General features: G+C 36.7%; 1 protein-coding gene across 2 annotated transcripts in view; it reads right to left on the bottom strand.

Annotated features, from left to right (window-relative positions):
• Nucleotides 1–533: 533 nt before the first annotated feature.
• LOC117222279 (acyl-CoA Delta-9 desaturase) overlaps nt 534–20,705 on the bottom strand; it is a 34,515-nt gene continuing 14,343 nt past the window's right edge. For both annotated transcript variants that reach the window (XM_033473916.2, XM_033473915.2), the window contains exons 2-7: nt 6,062–6,333; nt 5,103–5,233; nt 4,458–4,663; nt 3,380–3,562; nt 2,459–2,695; nt 534–1,892 (exon numbers count right to left, since the gene is read on the bottom strand). In XM_033473916.2, the coding sequence (XP_033329807.1) occupies nt 1,772–1,892; nt 2,459–2,695; nt 3,380–3,562; nt 4,458–4,663; nt 5,103–5,233; nt 6,062–6,317 (1,134 nt within the window). In that variant the 5' untranslated portion in view covers nt 6,318–6,333 and the 3' untranslated portion in view covers nt 534–1,771. The remainder of the gene's footprint in view (nt 1,893–2,458; nt 2,696–3,379; nt 3,563–4,457; nt 4,664–5,102; nt 5,234–6,061; nt 6,334–20,705) is intronic.

The following is a 20,705-nucleotide window of genomic DNA, read 5'->3' as shown; positions in this document are numbered from 1 at the left end:
GCTGCATCGTTCGCGCCTGGATCTGTCTCGTCGATTCGATCGCGAGAATATTTGGTTTTCTTTGCGTTCTCCCTTGATTTCGAAATGACTTTGTTGCTGGTTGTCACACGATCTTTACATCATTCATTGTTCAGAGAAATCGGGCTTAAGGAAGTTTATTTATCTATCTTCTTCGAAATAAAAGTGTTTCGCGACGTATAATTTGAATTATGTAAATGGACTGTTAGCAACAAAGTTTCATATTGTATTAAATTTTTATTCATAAAGATCCGTGGTCTAACGTGTCATTACTTGCGACGCGCAGAAGCAACTTGAAAGACAAATTTCGTTTTCAAAATAGATACAAAGTAAAAAAACTTTAAATAACGCATGTGTTAAAAATGTAAATTTTAGTAATACACGTGAGAAACTAAATCCAAATAAAAATTTCATGGTTCATCATTAATATTAATCGTTCTATTATATGTATGTTGTGTAGTAACAGCGGTGTTTCATTAATGATTTCAGCGAATAAAAAATAAATTCAAACTACATTGGATTGCAATTGACTTCATATTTCACAAGTTCTCCAACATTTACATGCAACATAAATAATAATAACAATATATATAATAACAATAATAATAATTTACTGAATCGTACTAAACTAGGAACGTTTCTCTACGCAGGCCTGGGCGAGTCATTTTGACCGCGAGCCACAAGCTCCCACCACCAATCCCACTCTTTCCTCGTTAACACCTGTGTTCCGTAAATGCTACATTGCTACCGGGGCAGCTCCGCGTGAAGCACAAAAGAAACAATGTGATATCGTTTCTCGCGACTCCCGTTGTCATCGTTGACGCCGCGCCGCAAGCGACGGTGTCGCGTGAGTGTCGACGGACGTTGAAGGCGCATTGTGAGGACGAGGAGTACGGAGTACGTAAGAGGAGAAAAGAGCCACATTTGGTTCACGAGCTGCGACTCGCCTAGGCCAGCTCTACAGATCCAATTACGCTTGAAATTTTTACAGAAATGGAGCATTTTAGAATAATCTAGATTCTACCATTGTGTCTGATCACAAAGCATATTATTCTTCTTATCGAACGCCTAAGAAACATTCGCGTGATTCCAACCCCATCGTTATCACGATTCACGATTCATACATGGTTTATAGTGCTTTGGTTACAATAGTTCTACATCGCTCGAGCTGCATTATGTTCCGGTCTCGATAAATGCTCGTCGTTCACGATGTATTGGCATCAATGCGAGCAGAGCAGAGTTCATTGATACGTTAATAAACTACAATACCTTTACCCGACAGAGTCGTCTCGGTGTACATATTACATCGCGGTTTTAACAATAAAACGCTCGCATCGTTCGAAACGATAACTGGAAAAGGCCACGAATTAATTTGATTCCCCGTGTATGGAAGCTGTCCGATGCAACTTTGACCAAATATCAAATAGATCTTGTTTTCTTTTTTTGTCTTTTTCTTCACTTTAACCTAATCTAACAAAACCGCTCCCTAAACGTTTACTTTTCTAGACCTCGATTGTGTCAAAGACAATTACACTATCGTTCGAAAAATCTTCTGATATTGTTAATGAGACATTTTGCGGTCAGAACTCCCCAATCTTTTCTTTCATGAGAATTCATGTACGCTTTGTAGATTTGACACTACAAATCGAAAGATTCCTCAAACGATCAACCATAGACCTTGTATATGAAAAATGTATTAATTGACGTTGTGAACGATTGATCGTCTCTCGTGAAATCCCGCGAATACGATTAATTAGTCGCTCTTGTTATAGACCTCCGCTGTCTTGATCTCGTCAGGTTCCATGTCCTTGTCTCCCCAACCCCAAATCGCATCTTCGTGACTGTGAGTATGAGTCAATTGCCCATTCTCATATCTATGGAAAAACGAAGAAGGAAAAATTAAGTAATAGAGCAAACCCTTACGAAATCAAAATTCCAAAGAAAACTGGTGAAGCGACTTCATTGATTTTGAAAAGTTTGTTTTAATAACGCTCAATTATTTAGTTATTCATTTATATAAATAATTATGAAACCGTTTGCTAGATCAGATTCCAAAATTGTTGGGCAGAAAGTTTTTATAAGAAAGACGTAGAGCAAGTTATTGAATTGTTAGGAAACTGTAACAGAAGCTGAACAACGTTCGGCATTGAGACAGAAGTTTTTCAATTCCAAATTCCAAAAATCGTTTCTAAATGAAGTCAAAAAGCTAAGGGATAGAATTTGCAAAAAGGTGAATATCATTGAAAGGAAAGGTGAACACGATATATAAAAGTAGAAATTTGCAGGACAAAACTTGTAGATTAACGTTTAAATGTTTCTGTATGCGAAGATTAAAATGCGATAGTTACAATTTCATTAAAAACAAAGATTATAAAAACAAGGCAATAAAATTCAAGACTTAATTTTCATTACTGAATTAAGAATTCATTGAAATACTTGCATTGACCCATCGCCGGTACGCATAGCACGTTTCTTCACGATTTCAGCGGGAACGGTTTTCATATCGTACGCCCAGCCTATTTTGCTGAATAAATCGATGACAGCTGTGGTCGCGTTTAGCGTGTAGTCTCCCAACTCACTCGCTTTGTAGTCCCACGGGAACACATGATGGTAATTGTGCCAGCCCTCACCAATAGCGATTAAAGCGACGGCACGATTTTCCGTTGGTCCAATAGTTCTGTGAATTGAAACAGAACACTTTTAACTTACCTTTGTTATGCAATATATATTATTTAGAAGCGTAAATGTCGTTCTATCATTTAATGTTGTATTTAGCCTCTATCATGCGCTACGTTCCTGTTTTTTACATTTCATAGAAAACAAATTTGTACAATATTTTTACAGCTACAGAACGGATCTTTTCTTATTTCTGGTTTCTTCTTTTAAGATTGTTTAAATGATTAAAATGTTGTCATGACAAATGTTTATGTAAATTTCAATTTGCATTCGATTGGTCCATAAATTCGTGCGGTTTTAATTTCGATTTAAATTTTCTGCATAATAATTGCTCAACAATTATGTCTTATACGTCATTCGAAAGCTTTAGTTTTCTCCTGTTATGCGATTGTTTACTTATTCGTTCTATGCGAGTAATAAAGAGATTAATTTTTTTAAAACTATATGGAGTGCCAAGGTACCAAGAACGAACATATTCGACATGTTTTCCTGTACGATTAAATCGTAAATGTTTAAGTTCTTGTTAACTCGACACTCTATAGTTTCTAAAAAATTAGTCATTTTATTACGAATTCAAAAACTACTCATTTCAAAGCTGTACAGTGTCAAGTTTTCATTTCTCGGAAGTAATATAATTTTGGGATAATTTTGTATATCGATTGCGTTTAGAAGAAAGCATACTCACTTGTCATACGGCTTCATTCCCCAAATATGAGCTGCAGAGTTTACCAACCAAGTGCCGTTCAAGGTGAAGGTATACCTCCACACGGTTGCGTACCAGGCCGTCAATGGTGCCTCTTTCCAGAAGTAGATAGGTATCCACGTCGGGATGATGAAGGAGAATAGCGGCATCAGGATGATGTATAATCTGTCGGAATCGGAGGAGAAGGGTAAAAATACTGAAGATGTCGACGCAAGCAGCTACTCGTTCGTATTGTTGAAACGAATGTACAATTCGCAGTAGAATACACTGTTCAATTTAATTGCTTTTTGGGCTTTGATAACCACGAGGAAATTCTTATAAATTTTAATTCATGTGACACGAGTCCGAAAGTTCTTCTTTATCATGTTATTTTGAGAAAATGTCATCCTCTATAAACCGCTAAGAAAAATTAGAACTTTTGTTTTTGACTACACAGAAACACAGAAAACTTGTATAAGGTCGATTATCACCTTCATTGTTTATTTTACTGTTTACAATTATCCAGCAATTACCTTGTTGAGAATCACTAGCATTCAGGCGTATTTTATTTTCTCAACCGGAAACGAAAAAGTGGGCTATTTCGTGTGGTATTGTTTCAATTCTTGAAGTAATCAGAAAAAAAATTCAAGAAAATTGATGCTTCAAAGACATTTAAAAATTATTAACTAAATTAAAGATTGATTGAGATGTCTGAGACTGAATTATTTCTTCGACTGCTTTGTATTCCGTAGATTCTAATTAAAATTAGTACGTTGAATATATTGGTGCAAAAAATTTTCAAGTGTTCGTACTGTTCGATTTTCAACATGCTATAGAATCGTCCCACGTAATAATCATTCGTACAGCTTTTACGATCATAGTAGAGAAAATTCTGAAAATTGCAAAATCTTCTTCGGAATGAAATTTATTAAAAACTGAGGGCAATGGAGAAAACTAATTGGCGTTGAACGGTGTTATGGAACGATATGATTTAAGAATCTCCCGCGACATATCTCTTTCGTCATAGTTTACCCGACGCTGATATACAAATATTTCTGAAAGAAATTCGAACATTTGTTACCTTCTTTGCCAGACCACGACGGGGTCCTGTTCCAGATCGCTCATGTCAATGGTGGCGCCTTTCTTTATCACATCGGGATGCTTGCGGAGCATCAACCAGCCTATGTGGGAGAAGAAGAATCCTCTTTGCGCGTTATGCGGGTCAGCATCCGTGTCGGTGAATTTGTGGTGTACTCTGTGATCTCTAGCCCACTCGTAGATATGGTTCTGCAACAATAGCCATTGAAATGTGGGGAGTGTCGAACAATGGGACAACGCATTATGTTTGACAATAGAATTTTATAGATAATTGAAAAATTCATGGCAGCAAAGAATTCGATCGATGTAATAAGTCACCAAAAAGAAAGAAGACAGATGACTGCGGAGTGTTTGGGCAGCTTCGAGTGACCTGAGTTTATTGCTTAGGTTTCTCGAAGTCTTGCGTAGCCGAAAGATGGACCGTAAGTGAGTGAGAGGGAAAGATAGAGAGAGAGAGAGCGAGAGAGGGAGAGAGAGAGACAATGATAAGATAATGAAGGGAAGAGAAGAGAGCAGAAATTACTACAATTATTACTTTAGTTTCAATTGAAAATACTATGTAGCGTGAATTATATGTATAGATAACGTTATGTAGATAACGTAAAAAAAAATGAAGGACGAAACTTACTTGGAAGGCAATCGTTTGCAAAATCATTAGGATTACTCGCAACGGCCATTTTGCTTTGTATGCTCGATGTGCCCATAATCTATGAGCGCCGCCAGTTACACCAACTGCCGAAATCATTCCCAACGATAAACCTGAAAAAATTTATGTTTGAAAACATTGGAAAAGAATTCTGTGTAGAGTAAATTCTCTCTAATTCGTGTTCAGATTGTGCACAAAAATGGACAATTTGGGAAGAGGAGATATGATTATTCGAGCCTTGGGACTCGTTTTTATAGTTACTGATTGTCATCATTATAAAACCGAGGCCCAAATCCTCTTTCCAAATTGTCCATTTTTGTGTACAATCTCAGCGCGAATTAGGGAGAATTTACTGTATACAGTAATTTCTCCCGGAAATGCCAAATTTCAGGTTGCTGTGAATTTCCCTGTGCTAGTCCTACGTCTATGTAATTAATAAATTAATAAATTAACTAATAAATTAATGCTAAGTGTCGTCGGAGTCGGTCAAGCGTGTGTCGGTCAACACAAAATGGTCTGGTTTGGTGTGGGTCAGGCAAGAAAAACCGCGGAGCTACAAAATAACCTTCTTTTCTAAGTGTAATAATAGTATTTATAGTTTCAACACTAATCTGTATCGTTTTCGCCATATTTAAATATCGGAGCACAAATATGGCCGTTGTGTCTTTTCTCAAGTGAGAAAGATTCAGGTGGCAAACTATAGAACGCGTAAACAGATTGTCATTTTACGTGGTGGCTAGATTCACGTATAACGTTCTTTTAAATTGGGATTACAATTTATACAAGAATATTTTCAACACAGCAATACAATTAAATATTTAAAAATGTGTATAAGAATGTATACAATGTAAAATGTATAAAAATATTCGATTTGCAAGCAATTCCAAACTTTTGGTCGGCAGTGTATGTGCGAAAATACATATTCTAGGAATACAACTTACCCCATATAAATGTGTAAGGGCTTACTTCATGAAAGATCAACAGATACATTGCATACAACGAGCCGCAATGAAGGTACGTAAAAGCGATCACATTTCTCCAGACGATGTCCCATTTATACTTCGGTTGTTGTGAGCTGTTTTGGGCAATCAATTGCTGCTTGTCCACATTCTCTGACGCAGATTTCTCTTTATGGATCCCTTGTTGCGAAGCTTCCAAGTAGAGTGTCGCTGATGTACCGAACAAATTCGGTGCCATGTTGGTGAATCTGGAACTAGCATTTGAATTGATCTAGAAGGTTGAATTTTAAAAACCTTGTTCCGTTGTTATTGTTACTATATTTCTATACCAATATGTCAATAAAATTTTGTTAAAAGAAATCAAATTGTACTAACAATCTTGTCCTGTAGTTAATAGTGTTTCTATCAACTGGTATTGACTGAAGATGGAATCAAGTTAAACAAAAATACATATTCCTATTCGGAGCCGATCGATTTTAAGCAATTTTCGAGATAAATAATGATTCGCTTCTTATGGATCAAAAATGTTCTTAAATGTTTTATATATTGGGTTGGCAACTAAGTAATTGCCGATTTCAGTTATAGATGTCTCTCACTCCCATTTTTATGATATCCGTAAATGTTATATTATAAAATTATTATTATTATTATGTTATTTTTTATTATCCGTGAATGTTAGCAACTGGACAAATTGAATGCAGCGGTCAAGGAAAAGCGACCAGAATTGGTCAATCGTAAAGGTGTCATTTTCCAGCAGGACAATGCTAGGCCGCACACGTCTTTGTCCACTCGGCAAAGATTGATGGATATTGGTTGGGAATTAATGTTACACCCACCATACAGCCCTGATCTCGCGCCACCGGATTACCACTTATTTCGACCCCTGGACAACTCCCTTCGTGGTAAAACTTTGAATGATGATGACGCTGTAAAATCTCACTTAACTCAGTTTTTGGCCAAAAAGGATCAGACTTTCTACGAGCGTGGAATTTTCAAGTTGTCAGAGAGATGGCAAAAGGTCATCGAACAAAATGGAAAATACATTACAGATGAACCTTCATTCCAAGTAAAAAAAATTTTTTATTTCATTGAACAAATCGGCAATTACTTAGTTGCCAACCCAATAGTTTTCGGTGTATTTCAAGATACACAGTGTAATTTTCATTTGATTACCTTTATTATTATTAACTCGTTAAAATAGCTCGATCAATCTTTTTCTTAGACACATTTATTCCAGTATCAACAATAAATAATTTGTTTCATCGCATAAAGAAGTTTCAATTAATAAATTATTTTCTGCATTATCCTAGTTCACAAGACAATATCGCCATTAGATAGATCGATCATGTTTGTTTTTTGTTTTAGAATGAATACGACTTAATAATAATAAGTGGTACATATTTCTAAATAAATATAAGTAGCATTTCATTTGTACGTTCACATAGTCAGGCAGTTCACGTGGGGAAGAAAAGGGTCCATCTGTCTCAGGCACAGCTAAAATCGCTGTTTTAGGGGAGCAACTAATTCTAATTTTTAATAGGGCGTATGGAGGAAATAGAGAAAGTGATTACACCAAGCTAGACACAGGTGGTGGGAATAGGAAAAGCACAGTGAAGGAGAGAGTGGAGCTCGGTCAACTGTGAGAGTTACAATAATGTGTTAAGAGGGGAGACGTAAAGGGAAGCTGCGCGTGAAGGGGGAAATAGAGATCGGAGTATGGATGGAGATAGGAGGAGAGAAGTATAGAAGAGGAATCGTGGATGAAGAGACAACAAGTAGTTTGCGTGGAGCGTTCTATAAAATCGAAAGGAATTCGATTTTCGAATTCTCGTTATTTTTGTCATGTGACAGCTATACAGCGTGTCCCGTTTAAGTGTAAACGTCGGCACATTACCTGGCCTTAATATTTTTTGTGCAAATGAAGCGGTAGAGGAGACTTTAAGGACATGTTAATCTTTTTTGAATGGAACACGTATTTCTTGTAACATTATAATAGTTGGTTTCGAGACGAATCCAGCTATATCCGCTATTTGATGCCATTCTATGTAGTAAATCATAAATTCAAATCAGCTATCGAAGTTTTAATATCATGAATCTTTCATGTATCTAGGATTTTGATGACACGTTCGTAGAACAGTAATTGCCTAATTTCTCTATGTGCAAGTTGATTGAATGGTTGATCGAGGAGATCAATAATCGAGATCCTGAGTGTTTCGGGACTGCGCTCGGTTCTCGGATGATCTCAGGCGATCTCGGCCAGCTCGATCTCAGGCAGCATGCATACTACTCTTCATGCATAGAACCTGAGACCGCCCTGAGACCATCCGAGAACCGAGTGCAGTCTTGAAACACTCAGTATCTCGAGATCCTGTGAAATGTATCCGGATTCCGTCCGATCCCCCCCGACTCTTTCCGACCTATCTCGAACTTTGGGTTCCCGAAACTCAGGCGGGTTTGCACACTTCTAGTGCACATGCACTAGATCACGTTTCGTTGGATCGACTGTAATGTTGTCATTTTTTCACGAAACGTTAGGATTGCAACATCAATAATTTGTTTCCCACGATTATTTTCTAACCGCCCCTTTAAAATATTCGGAATTGTCTCCCGCTGGAGCGTACGCCACACGTTGAGAAACACTGGGCTTAGAGGAATCCGCAATTTGTCTCGTTGCTCGATGATAACGAAAAAATCTCGCGCCTTCCGAACAATGTTGCGCGAACTTTCACGCGTCTAACGCGCGATAGCGGAAGTGGAACGAGGCAGCAGATGCAATTTTGCATTTCAGAAAGTATTTCTTACTAGGTTACTGGGTTTTGATCGCGAGGGCCGGATGGTTTAAACGGAACCAGCTACAGAACCTTTCACGTCTACAGGAAGGCTTCGACGAGCGAAACCCATGTCGGCGGCCTTAGACAGAGGTCGAGTAGAGATACAAACATGATCTCGCCGTTCCCGATGATTCCGCTCATCGGAGCTTACCCACATGACCGGCATGTCCAAACGTTTTACTTTGCACTATGCTGCCATGCCGCGCCGATCGTTCTTTAATTGCTTGCCGTTTAACGCATCGCGATAAACGGAACATCGCTGTAAGAAAACACTGTAAGTGGTAAATGTCAAACTTTCCACGAGAGACAGGGAAACCTTTCCTAACTTCAAAGCATTTACGTCCGATTTGTTTCTATTACAAAACGCGACATGTGAAAATTTCAAGAAATTTGGTATTTATGGATCAATGGAATTTTACAATATAAGATTTACGTATTTATTAACAGTAAATTGCGCGAAACCGAATTTTATGAGCTGGAAAAATGTTTGATTTATAATTTATTCTTTGTAAGATGAAACGGCCAGAATTATATGCATTATGCAGGGTGTTAAAACAAAAAAAGTGGTTCAAGTCCAATCAACATGGGTTCAAAGGTCAATCCTTTCGACAGAAGATCGATTTTTAGTATTCATGAATGTACGATACGTGATAATGTTATTAGACTAGCATCAACGAGGGTTCTTTCATAAATGCAAAACAAACTTTCTTTGTCACGGTAAATTTTCCATGCGTCTTCCCTCTGTTGCAATGCAAAGTTCACATCTGCTAAGCCTTGATCGACGTACGTCTGCAAGTATTCCTCTCAAATCTCGTATTGTTCGACCACGTATTTTCTGATCTTTCTTTGTAATTCTTCTATATTAATTACGTGCGATGAATGGACCATTGTTTTTAAGGGTTCTTATAAAAAGAGATCGAACAGATTTAAATCAGGAGATCGAGGAGGCCATTCTACTGGACCCCTTCGCTCTATTCGCCAATCTACTACCTACTACAAAATTTGCTACAGCAAAGTAGATTTAGAATTACATTTATATGTATGAAAGAATTCTTGTCGATGCCAGTGTAATAATCCTGCGTTGACAACCGTGGACGTAGTACGAAAAGTCGATTTCCAGTCGAAAGTATCGACGTTTGGATCCATATTTATTCGACATTTTTTACTCCTCTCGGTGATTACTATAACACCTTAAAGTCTTGAATCACTTTTTTCTTTAAACACCATGTATATTTCTATTTCACTAGAAATAGTTCGTAACTCATAAGAACGTCAAACGAGTTCGATGAGATTTTCGGCATGCGTATAAGTTACCGTGATCTGCATAATGCATTTTTTTAAATTTTCATTACAGGTTCAGATAAAAAAGCTAGAAAACGAAAGTTATCTTATTTATTTTGTCGTTTCAAATAATGGCAAAATTAGAAAGAAAGCATCCCAGTCATTGTCTAGTAGACTAGTCTCTCTATCATCTAAAAAACATCCAATTAAGTTTAGTCCGATCTTAAAAAAAGTAACAGCGTTTTAATAGGTGAGCGAATACTTTTGTGGACCGCTCGACATCTCGAATTCAACGAGATTTCTTTAAAGTTGTTTTAAAAGTATGTACATTCGCATGAACATGTTGATTTTTGTATTATATAAACGATCAGGCTGATAAAGAAAAGAAACCGTTCTCATCGTAGAACAGCGAAGCATGAAATCGTTAAAGAAAATACGTATAATAATGTATTAAAAGCAAAGAATGAGGTTACCTGTCCATGAAAGTTACTACGTATTTTATAGGTCACCCGGAAAGTCCATTCCGTTTCCTAAACGGTGTCTCTGTTGTCCTTTTACCTAAGAAATCATATTTCTAGCGAAGGTACAGTTTCTGAAAACGATTCTCGTGCATTTTCTGCACGAGTTAAATGTATATCTTCTTATGAATACAGTAAAATCTCTCTAATTGACGCTCAGTTTTTGTCCACAAAAATGGACCATTTTGGAAGAAGAGATACGATTATTATATTTCGAGTCTTGCGGCACGTTTTTATAGTTACCTATTGTCAAGGTTATGCCAAGGTATACTATAGGTAAGGTATACTATAAAAAAACGAGCAGCACGACGCTCCTCTTCACAAATTGTCCATTTTTGTGCATAATCTGAGCGTCGACTAAGGAGAATTCAGTGTACATCACGGCTCTTGGAAGATTAAATAATTTTCTTGGAAAAAAGAAGATAATAGGTCTTCGATAATATGTTCTTGGCACAGTAATTGTAAGTTTCGAAAGTCCTCGATATTCTTTGCAATAGTTAGTAAAACATAAATAAAATCGTACAGAAATATCTAATATCATGAGCGGACTGTGGTTCGCGATGCAAAATAAAAAATTTTAATGTCGCTTCTTTAATAATCATAGTATTTTGAAAAATAAGCCTTTCGTAATTTCATGGTAAATAAAACATGAAACCGGGATCAAAGGAAAGATCGAATGAAAATGTATTTCTCCTGCAAATAAATTCGAACGTTTGAAAAACGTTGCGTTCCTGTAGTTCTCTAATGTTCTTCCTAGTTTTTTCTTGCACTTAATCCCCTTCTTCTCACAAATCCGTAGAATCAGCAGGCCAATGACAATGAAATGATTTCAAAATCGATCGGTATCGCGAGGATACATGAGAACTCGATCGTTCTTAGAGCAAGATAGAAATTAGCACATTTTGAACGACCTGATTATAATTAGAGGCACGCCGGTATTGATGACCCTGTTATAGAGGCAGCCAGGAGTGCTCTTTGGAACAGATTCAAAACGGTACATGTTGTATCTGGTCACGAGGGTATCCGCGGAGAAAGGTGGTGATCATCGGTGAGAGAGAACGAGTGAGAAACTTCTTAAGCGAAAGAGAGAGGGGAAAACGAAGAAGGAAAAAAGTGAAGTTTCGTCGCTGGAAAACAGGTTCCGCGCGAACGAGGTCAATGGCACGTTTGAGGTCATTACCAATCGCTGACTGGACCGATCCGGTCTTTCGTTTCCTACGTATCTTGATTGGACAGCGAAGGAGACCGTCGGTCTATTCTTGTAGCGACTCGCGTTTCTTTCTCGATCGCGATGCTAGAACGACCGTGTGACGATCGTGACAATGTAAATGATTCTTATCCAATGATCATTCGCGCGTTCGCGTCGAAATCAGTCGAGCCAGGGACGCGTGTCATCTCTAAAATGATTCAACGTTCTTCCACTCTTTTCATTTGCAGATTAACCTTGTTCGGGAACAATTAAGGCTGACAGGAGCTCGATATTATGTAAATTCGAAAATTCTGCTGCTTCGAATTAACCGGCATATTAATCTTTTTATTCGGTTGAATAGAGCCTTGTATTTATTTAGAAATCAATCACAACTTGTTTGGTTTTCTATTTTATTCAAACTAAAGAGCTTTCACTTTTACACCTACGTGGACCAACGTTTAAGTTCGCGCTGTTCAGATTCTTTTAGCAAGTTTCTCTAAGATCATATTTGCAAAATAGAAAATTTTATTTAAGACAGCAGAATTGTCGAACAATTGCCATTTCTTTATACACGTGATTGTCATGCACAGCTAAATGGTAAGTAAATACAAACTTGTCCAACCGTGAGTTAATAAATCATGAACGATGGTATCAAGGTTCGTAAGATATTCATTATTCTTAAGATACTGTGCAGGGATACTGTTTTTTTAGTTCTTGAGAAATTTGAGTAGCGTGAATAGAACAGGATGGTCGGCATGAATGGCTAGCGCGCAATGAATTATTTAAGAGGTCAACTGTTTTCTATAAGCTTCCGATTATTTTTGTGCAGTACAATTTGCATAAGTCTGCAGCAATGTATATTACTTATGATATATAATATAATATAATATAATATAATATAATATACTATAATATAATATAATAAACTATAATATAATATAATATAATATAATATAATATATATATTATATTATATTATATATATATAATCATTAAATGGTTTCGTTCGCAGAAAGCTATAAAACTGACAAGTACGTAATAACATTGCAAGGTTCGTTGTCTCAAGTGACATACTTGTTTTATGATCGATATCCTTCATTTTCTACATCGTGAAATTAGACTCCTTCGTTCCATTGAAGATATACAGTAAATTCTCCCCAATTGTCCTTCAGCTTGTAAACAAAAATGGAGAATTTGGGAAGAGGAGATACGATTATTCGAACCTCGCGGCTCATTTTTATGGTTGCTTATTGTCAACAATTATAAAAACGAGACGCGAGGCTGAAACAATCGTAATCACCTCTTCCCAACTTACATGGGAATTCAAATGTGAAATAATGATGAACATTTAACGCGTCACCTTCACTAGGATTTTTAGCATCCAGCATCCACTATGATAAATCTGAACTTTCCAGTTTCGATTTTATCCTTTAAATTATTTCGATTTTGTCGAATTTCGATTTTGAGGTCGACATTGGACGGTTACAGTGTTAAGATACTTTACGGACGTGCTTTAAGAACATTTTCTATTTTACCGAAGTAGGTGAAGTATCCTTAAAATTATTTACTGCACGATTAAGGTCGATCTTTTGCGTGGCACTGATCTATTGAAATCTCGTTTCTACAGTGACTAGTTTTGCTTCGCAATCGGCCGAACGATTTCTGGGATATGAGAATGCGAATCGTCGGGAGAAGCCATTAGCTGATGCTGCGTTTCGAAGGCTCTCGTCGTGAGACAATGAACTGTATGTCGCACGCAAGAATACGAAATCTTTCGTGAAAGGCTGAACCGCAAAGCGGTCTCGGACAAAACGGCAACACCGGCCTGCAGCGATCATCATAGCTTGTGTAAGAAAAATTGCAAGCTCGATAATAAATGCACCGTGAATGAACTCGCCAAGAATTTTTGCCACGACGTCGAATAACGTGTCTCGTTTCAATGTTGACATTTCTCAACGTGTTAAATTTCTTTCATCCAATTCCCGAGGCTGTGCATTCCAAATATCAGAAAATGCTCCAAGATTTATATAAAATATTATAAGAATCTAAGCGTTGTCGAAATAAATTAATGTGTCAATAAAATTTGATGAGTGTCATTGTACATTATTAAGTTAACTGAAGAAGAATCTTTTGGGTATAACAATTTGCCCAATCTCAGTAAATGTAATTGAATTTATCGCTAGTTGAAGGGACTACTATTTTTTCTTGCAATTTAAATAAGTAAGGAAATGTCTTTTTGGAACTCTGACGCGTCATTACAGGTAAAATGATTAACTTCAGGAACCCTTTCAGAATAAATATGAAGAGTTGTTAAATTCTATCTGCTTTGTTAAATATACAAATAAAATTGTATCAGCACGAGGCTATCATGAGAATATTCAATTTTTATAAAATGTCGTACATTTTTAAATATCGTAAAAGCACTTCCGCTTTGTTAAATATACAAATAAAATTGTATCAACACGAGGCTATCATGAGAATATTCAATTCTTATAAATTGTGGTACATTTTTAGATATCATAAAAGCACAATGTTCTATATTTCGGTGTCCATGTGTACACAGGACTCGCGAATAACAAGACGTTTTTAATTGTTTACGTCGTTGGAAGTGTATACGATTGTGATTCTCAAGTAAAGTCGAAAGAACATTCATTTGGAACGATTTCGTAAGGGAATCCTCGATTGTTCGAACGAATATTAAAGTTCCTAATGGCTGCTTTCACTCACGAGATCGCCAGCGACTAGAAGCGGCAAACAATCCAAGAACTCATCGTTCACCTAAATTGTTCAGAACAATCTTAACGGCGTCCTTCGTTGCGCAATTTTCAGTTGCGAGAGCAATTAAAGCAATCCGGGGTAGAAAAATACGAATGAATCACGATTGTCCTGTTGCGGCCGCTTTGTTTCTTGCGCCAGACGGCGACGAAACTCGAGGAAATGGAAAAGCGACCGACAGATAAACGGTAAAAGCTTCAGATAAGGAAGGCACACGTATTGAAAGTATCACGGCGAATTACGTGTCGAACACGAGAAACATTAGAGCCGACTCGCGCGGGCCACTTTCGAGCCGCTGTCGAGCCACGAAAATCAATATTTCAGCCAGCTTTGCGATTTCGCAGTTACCGGAATCGACCGCCCACGGGCTGCAATACAGTCAATAACGATCAACAATTATCGTGGTCGTTTCACAAAAAATGCAACACATTCAAATGGTTAAGATGAACATGTTCTGGTTACTCAACAGAAAATCGAAACTTCGCGTACAAAATCAATATTTGATAATATTTGATACGTATGCATTCAGTTACGGGCAACACACACGCAAAATCCCATATTGCAAAAATGGGACGCGTACAATCGATTTGTCCGAGGCAAATCATAAACCCTCCTTGGCACGTTAAGAACGAGGATACAGTAAATTCTCCTTAATTGATGCTCAGATTGTGCAAAAAAAAATGGACAATTTGCGAAGAGGAGGTACAATTAATCGAACTTTTTGTACATAGTTGTTGACAATCGGTAACTATAAAAATAGGCCGCAAGGCTCGAATAATCGTATCTTCTCTTCCCAAAATTTTCCATACAATCTGCGGGTCAATTAGGGAGAATTTATTGTACTTTGAATCAAATGCTATCGAAGAATTTTAGGAAATCTGAGTCTAATATCTTCAAAAATAGCTAAATCGTTTAGACCAATTATAAAAAGGTTATTCTGTTTTGAAAAGTGTGCGAATACATTTCTGACCTATTATGTATATTGTAGAAATAGTCAGTTAGAGAGAATTAACTGTACTCGTAACATGGAAATGGCTACAGTTCAAGATGAAATAACCTGCTTTATTAAGAAACGCAAAAAACGAGACGACTAAGAAGGAGATCCTTTACGGAGATCCCGTTTTGTAATCAGTATAATACATGTTCACAATAAAATCATAATTATGAAATTTAAACAGTGCTTCTTCACACCGATGGAATAAGCCGCGTGTTATTCTTAAGCCGATCCTGGTTGATTTTAGTCGTTATCACCCAGCCAGATTCTAAGTAAAAATGGTTGCGATTCGAAGATGGTTCGCGCGAATTGACATTTAGAAACTATAAAACCTGGACAGTGATAATGATTTATCAATAATTGATGATAATTGACTTGTGTGCAACGATACAATTGTGCATGTTAATGGATCCATGACGCAATCAGATCAATTAACATTCGAACGAAAAAATGATTTACTTGCTCGCATCAGGCTGAAAGATGTCATTTAATCCGATTACAATCTGCGCAGTTGAATCAAGTAACAATAATGAAGTTTAAATGTATCTTTTTTAGAACCGCGTTAACGACACGAGTGGAAATGAAAATCTATAAGTAATAAATTATATTCGGTCAGACGTCGATTCTATGATTTCCAATTACCGTCATTTTATTGCCAATTAATAATATAACACCCTTCCACGCAATTCAATACTTCAACACGGGTCGTTAAAAAAGATTAGAAAGATGATGCTGAATAATGAAATCACCTAATGAAACTAAGCATAATATTTATGTCAAATGTGAAATTCACAATATTTTCATATGTCTGACGTAGCCGACCGATCTTTCAATGAACAATTTACTTCTTTTCATCGTTTTTACATTACTTTGAGAACGTCTATGTTTTCTTGTTTCAATTAACAAAACATTAAATTCTAATGAAATAATTGACTAAACTCATTGTCCGCTGTATATTGCACGCTGTATATTTAAGCATATTGCATCTAAACGTTATCCAACCTAGATGAACTTTTTCTTTGTTCCACTTTTTATTGTTTTGTTTGCGTTTGCAATTCTTTTTTACTGTTCTTGTAATTATTGTTGAACAAACGGTCGCAACAAGGTCATTTATATTCACGCATATTTATGTAAATGCGAATATCTATAACTGCTCCTAACATAACATTATCGGCAATTGCTGTCAGGTATAGACCTACTAATTGTGAATATAGTAAATTCTCCCTAGTTGACGCTCAGATTCTGCCCAAAAATGGACAATTTGGGGAGGGGAGATGCGATTATTCGAGCTTTGCCACACGTTTTTATAGTTATCGTTTGTCAACAACAATAAAAACGGAGCAGCAAGACTCGATTAATCGTACCTTTCCTTCGCCAATTGTCCATTTTTGTGTACAATCTGAGCGTCAATTAGGAAGAATTTACAGTACCTACTGAAAATAACTACAAATGAAAGATTTTAAACAGTTTTGCACAATGAATTATCAGTTTTCGGAGAGCTGTCAATAGAATGTACAATTTACAAGTGTACGACAAATAAACCTTGATGCATTTTAAAGCTTGATGATGTGCTATGTTCGAAGTAAGAAGTTTTTTCAAACATCTCTTACGGAAGAGTCCTTCTAAGAAAAACTGAAGTCATGCATTCGATCAGCGCCGCTACGTTCATTGTTAGAGAAAAACGAATGAGTTTACTTTTTATAGAATACCATTATCATAATAACAATACGATGACATTTTGGCCTCTGATCGATTGTATCCCAGTAATTACCGATAATCATGAGTAATTCTTCTTCATGAGTAATTAATACTTTGTATTAAGCCTGTAAATTAATAATCAATACATTATCAATATATTATATGTTAAAATTACTGGTTCTATTTATTGTTTCCCTTCAGCGTCCGCGATTCTCCTATCTTCTCCTATATTTTGATTTCCACTTCTCGAAATTACTTATGATTGAAATGGAATTTGATTTGATTACAGTTTCCTTAATTCGATTTACAATATTGAAAATTCGAAGCACGAAGCTCTGTAATCTGACAATTACCGTTATTCACAGTGAAAATCGCATATGCGTGTGCGTTAACTATGATGTTTGTTTGAATCAGTTACAGGATCAAAATTTGTAATTAAAAATTAATCAAAATGTCAACGTTTCAACATAATTGTATTGTAAGACCAAAAGCTTAAAATTGTTTCCTACAACAAAAGACTAATTACATAAAGAAAATCGGCCAGTAAAATCCTACAATATAAAAGAATATATTTAAACAATAAACAGTACGTAAGAATAAACTTTAATATTTCATGGGATGTCACTATTAATTACAACTATAATAACCAACGTAGGATTGGCCTAACTAATTTTTCTAAATTGTATAATAAATAAATTTTCTCACTTTATAGTTTAGAATTCCCGCCTTAGTTTCAAAAACCGTCATTCAATTTTTACAACAAATTGATAATTTTTAGTTCCTGATGTGTGTGTGTGTGTAATAAAAATACACTGACCTATAACTTCAATCATTCTTGGTTAAGATCCTAATCCTCTAACTGACTCAAACAAAATGTTGACGCATAGGTACAAGATTTACACTGTGCATAACTGTGTATTCATATAAGATGTAAATCGGTCGCGAACCGGTGATAGATGCGATGTCAACGTAAAGCCGGAGACCGACAGGGAATGTGCGAAATCTCGTAAAAACTTGCCACTGAACCGAGGAAAGAAAGTGCGACAATGCATGTGATCAGAGGAACCAATAAATCGCGAGTGAAATTGCAGCTAATGTCGCGAGTCTGTTACAAAAGACTGATCTTCTTCACGTTGCACATATCTTAAGGACGATACAATTCCAGTCTAGTAAGCAGACTAGCCAATTAAGAAAGTGTGCCGCGTGGAAAGTTCTCCACATGCTTTGGATCGAACCGTGAAAGCGCATATAAAAAATTGAATGCGAAGATACCGGAATATCTGAATCATTGTTTCAAAGATGTAAAAGCAACGGCAGATCACATACTCTATGCAAAAAGGGAGAAATCTGAATGCAACTGTTCCTGATCGGAGTGCGCTCGATTCAAGATCTTATCGAATGTTTCGGGAACAGTCGAGCTATTTTCTTAGACTCCGGGTCTATTTACATCAGAAAATCGATTTTCCAAAACCAGATCTACAGATGTGGATTGTTACGATCTATACAGGGAAAACACCTAGTAAAAGTAATCTACATTTGAAGCGATGAAATGATCAAAATGAATGCAGATCCTTAGACGGTTGAATCGTTCGAAAGTGAAGGTAGCAAATATTTCGTACGATAAACTTCAAGTTGGCAAGAATTTCAGATGAACAAGAAGTTGAATACTATGTTGTTTAAACAATGAGGAGGATTCAGATAGCAAAGCCTTTGGAAGACACATCCCGAATTCCTTCCTATCACGTAGCTTCTGTCATCTATCACCGCTTCGCGACGTCAGTTTTCACGTATTACAATCTCTTTTTGCCAAGTGTAATATAATGCTGGCAAATGAATGTTCTATAAGATCATTTCTTCTTATCGACACGAAATTACGCGCGACCCAGAAGCTTCGCGAACGATAAGGAAACTTCGAAATGATCGGTGTAACACGTTCCTCGTATCACTCGTGGACCACTTTAAACCGCGCAACCTTCGTATACAAAATTCTTTTGTACGACGTATATTCTGAAAGCTGCGAGTGACGCACAAGTCGCGTGAACCGGCCTGTATTTAATAAACAATCGCGTGCGATTTATGAAACAATAAGAGAGACGCGATCGGATGTTTTCCAACGAAACAAGCCTCCAAGCAACCAATCGACCGATCATCTTGTTTCTGACGGTAGCCGTTCGTCTCTGTATAATGATGATTACTGAAGCTAGAGAGAACTTGTCAAATTGTTCACGATGTTCAGTCGCGAGAAAAGAACGGAAGGTGGCGTAACGTTTTCTATATTCGTTCAAGATAATTCGACTTTTAAGGTACTGCGGTCTACAGTTCTCTCACTGTCAGCAATAAAATAGCTTCACCTCACAGGTGTTGCGACAAGTCAGCAATTCTGGCTCGTTCGTGAAAGAACGAAGGTACGAAGAAAAAGTGTAACCCGAGGGAAGGAAATATTTATCTTGGAGAAACATTCGTGTAACTGCGATGCTATTTAGTATCTTGTTATGAAATTGTACTGGGTGACAACGCGCTCTACTGCTACCTCAAGCGTGGAGAACGAAGTATGTATCCTCCGCAGAGAAGTTCATAAAGAGAAGACTATTCTACAACAGCGCTTAGTGTTCCTCGATTTCTCCGTTCCATTAACTTGCCAACTTTTTATAATCGATCTATCATAGAATAATACGTCCTAAGTGATTTTCATTCTTTGGAATACTTTCGGAGAAATGCAAATTGAAAAGCTGCAGCCAATTCAGTCGGTCGAATTCAATAACCCATTGTGCATTTATTCTATGATAGACACAAAGTAACACGAGACTATTGTCATCCGATATGAAAGATGAGAAAAATATTTCGGCGAAGAAATTCACTGTACAATAAATTCTCCCCAAAATTCCTTTAGCTTGTAAATTACCTACACAAAAATGGACAATTTGGGAAGAGGAGACACGATTATTCGAGGCTGGCGCCTCGTTTTTATAATTGTTGACAATCGGCAATTTTAAAAACAGGCCATAACGCTCGAATAATCGTATCTCATTTTCCTAAATTGTTCATTTTTGTTTACAAGTCGAAGGACAATTGGAGAGAATTTACTGCAATTCACTTTTGTCACGTATATTACTGAAGAAAATTGTTGTAATTACTACTAAAGATAACTGTAATTATTACAAATGTTATTCAAAATGACTATTTTTAGCTTCGAGACAAGCATTGCATCTATCAGAAACAAAAGAAGTGGTCGCAATTGGTAACCTTTTAGATCTTGAAAATTCGTAGCCCTTCATAACTTTAGAAGTACAGTTAATTCTCATTAAATGTCCGTCAGCTTGTAAACAAAAATGGACAATTT

The sequence above is a fragment of the Megalopta genalis genome, chromosome 6 (genome assembly GCF_051020955.1).
Source record: "Megalopta genalis isolate 19385.01 chromosome 6, iyMegGena1_principal, whole genome shotgun sequence".
NCBI classification, from domain to species: domain Eukaryota; kingdom Metazoa; phylum Arthropoda; class Insecta; order Hymenoptera; family Halictidae; genus Megalopta; species Megalopta genalis.
The sequence above is the reverse complement of the archived record's forward strand: the minus strand, read 5'-3'. Positions and strand labels throughout refer to the sequence as shown.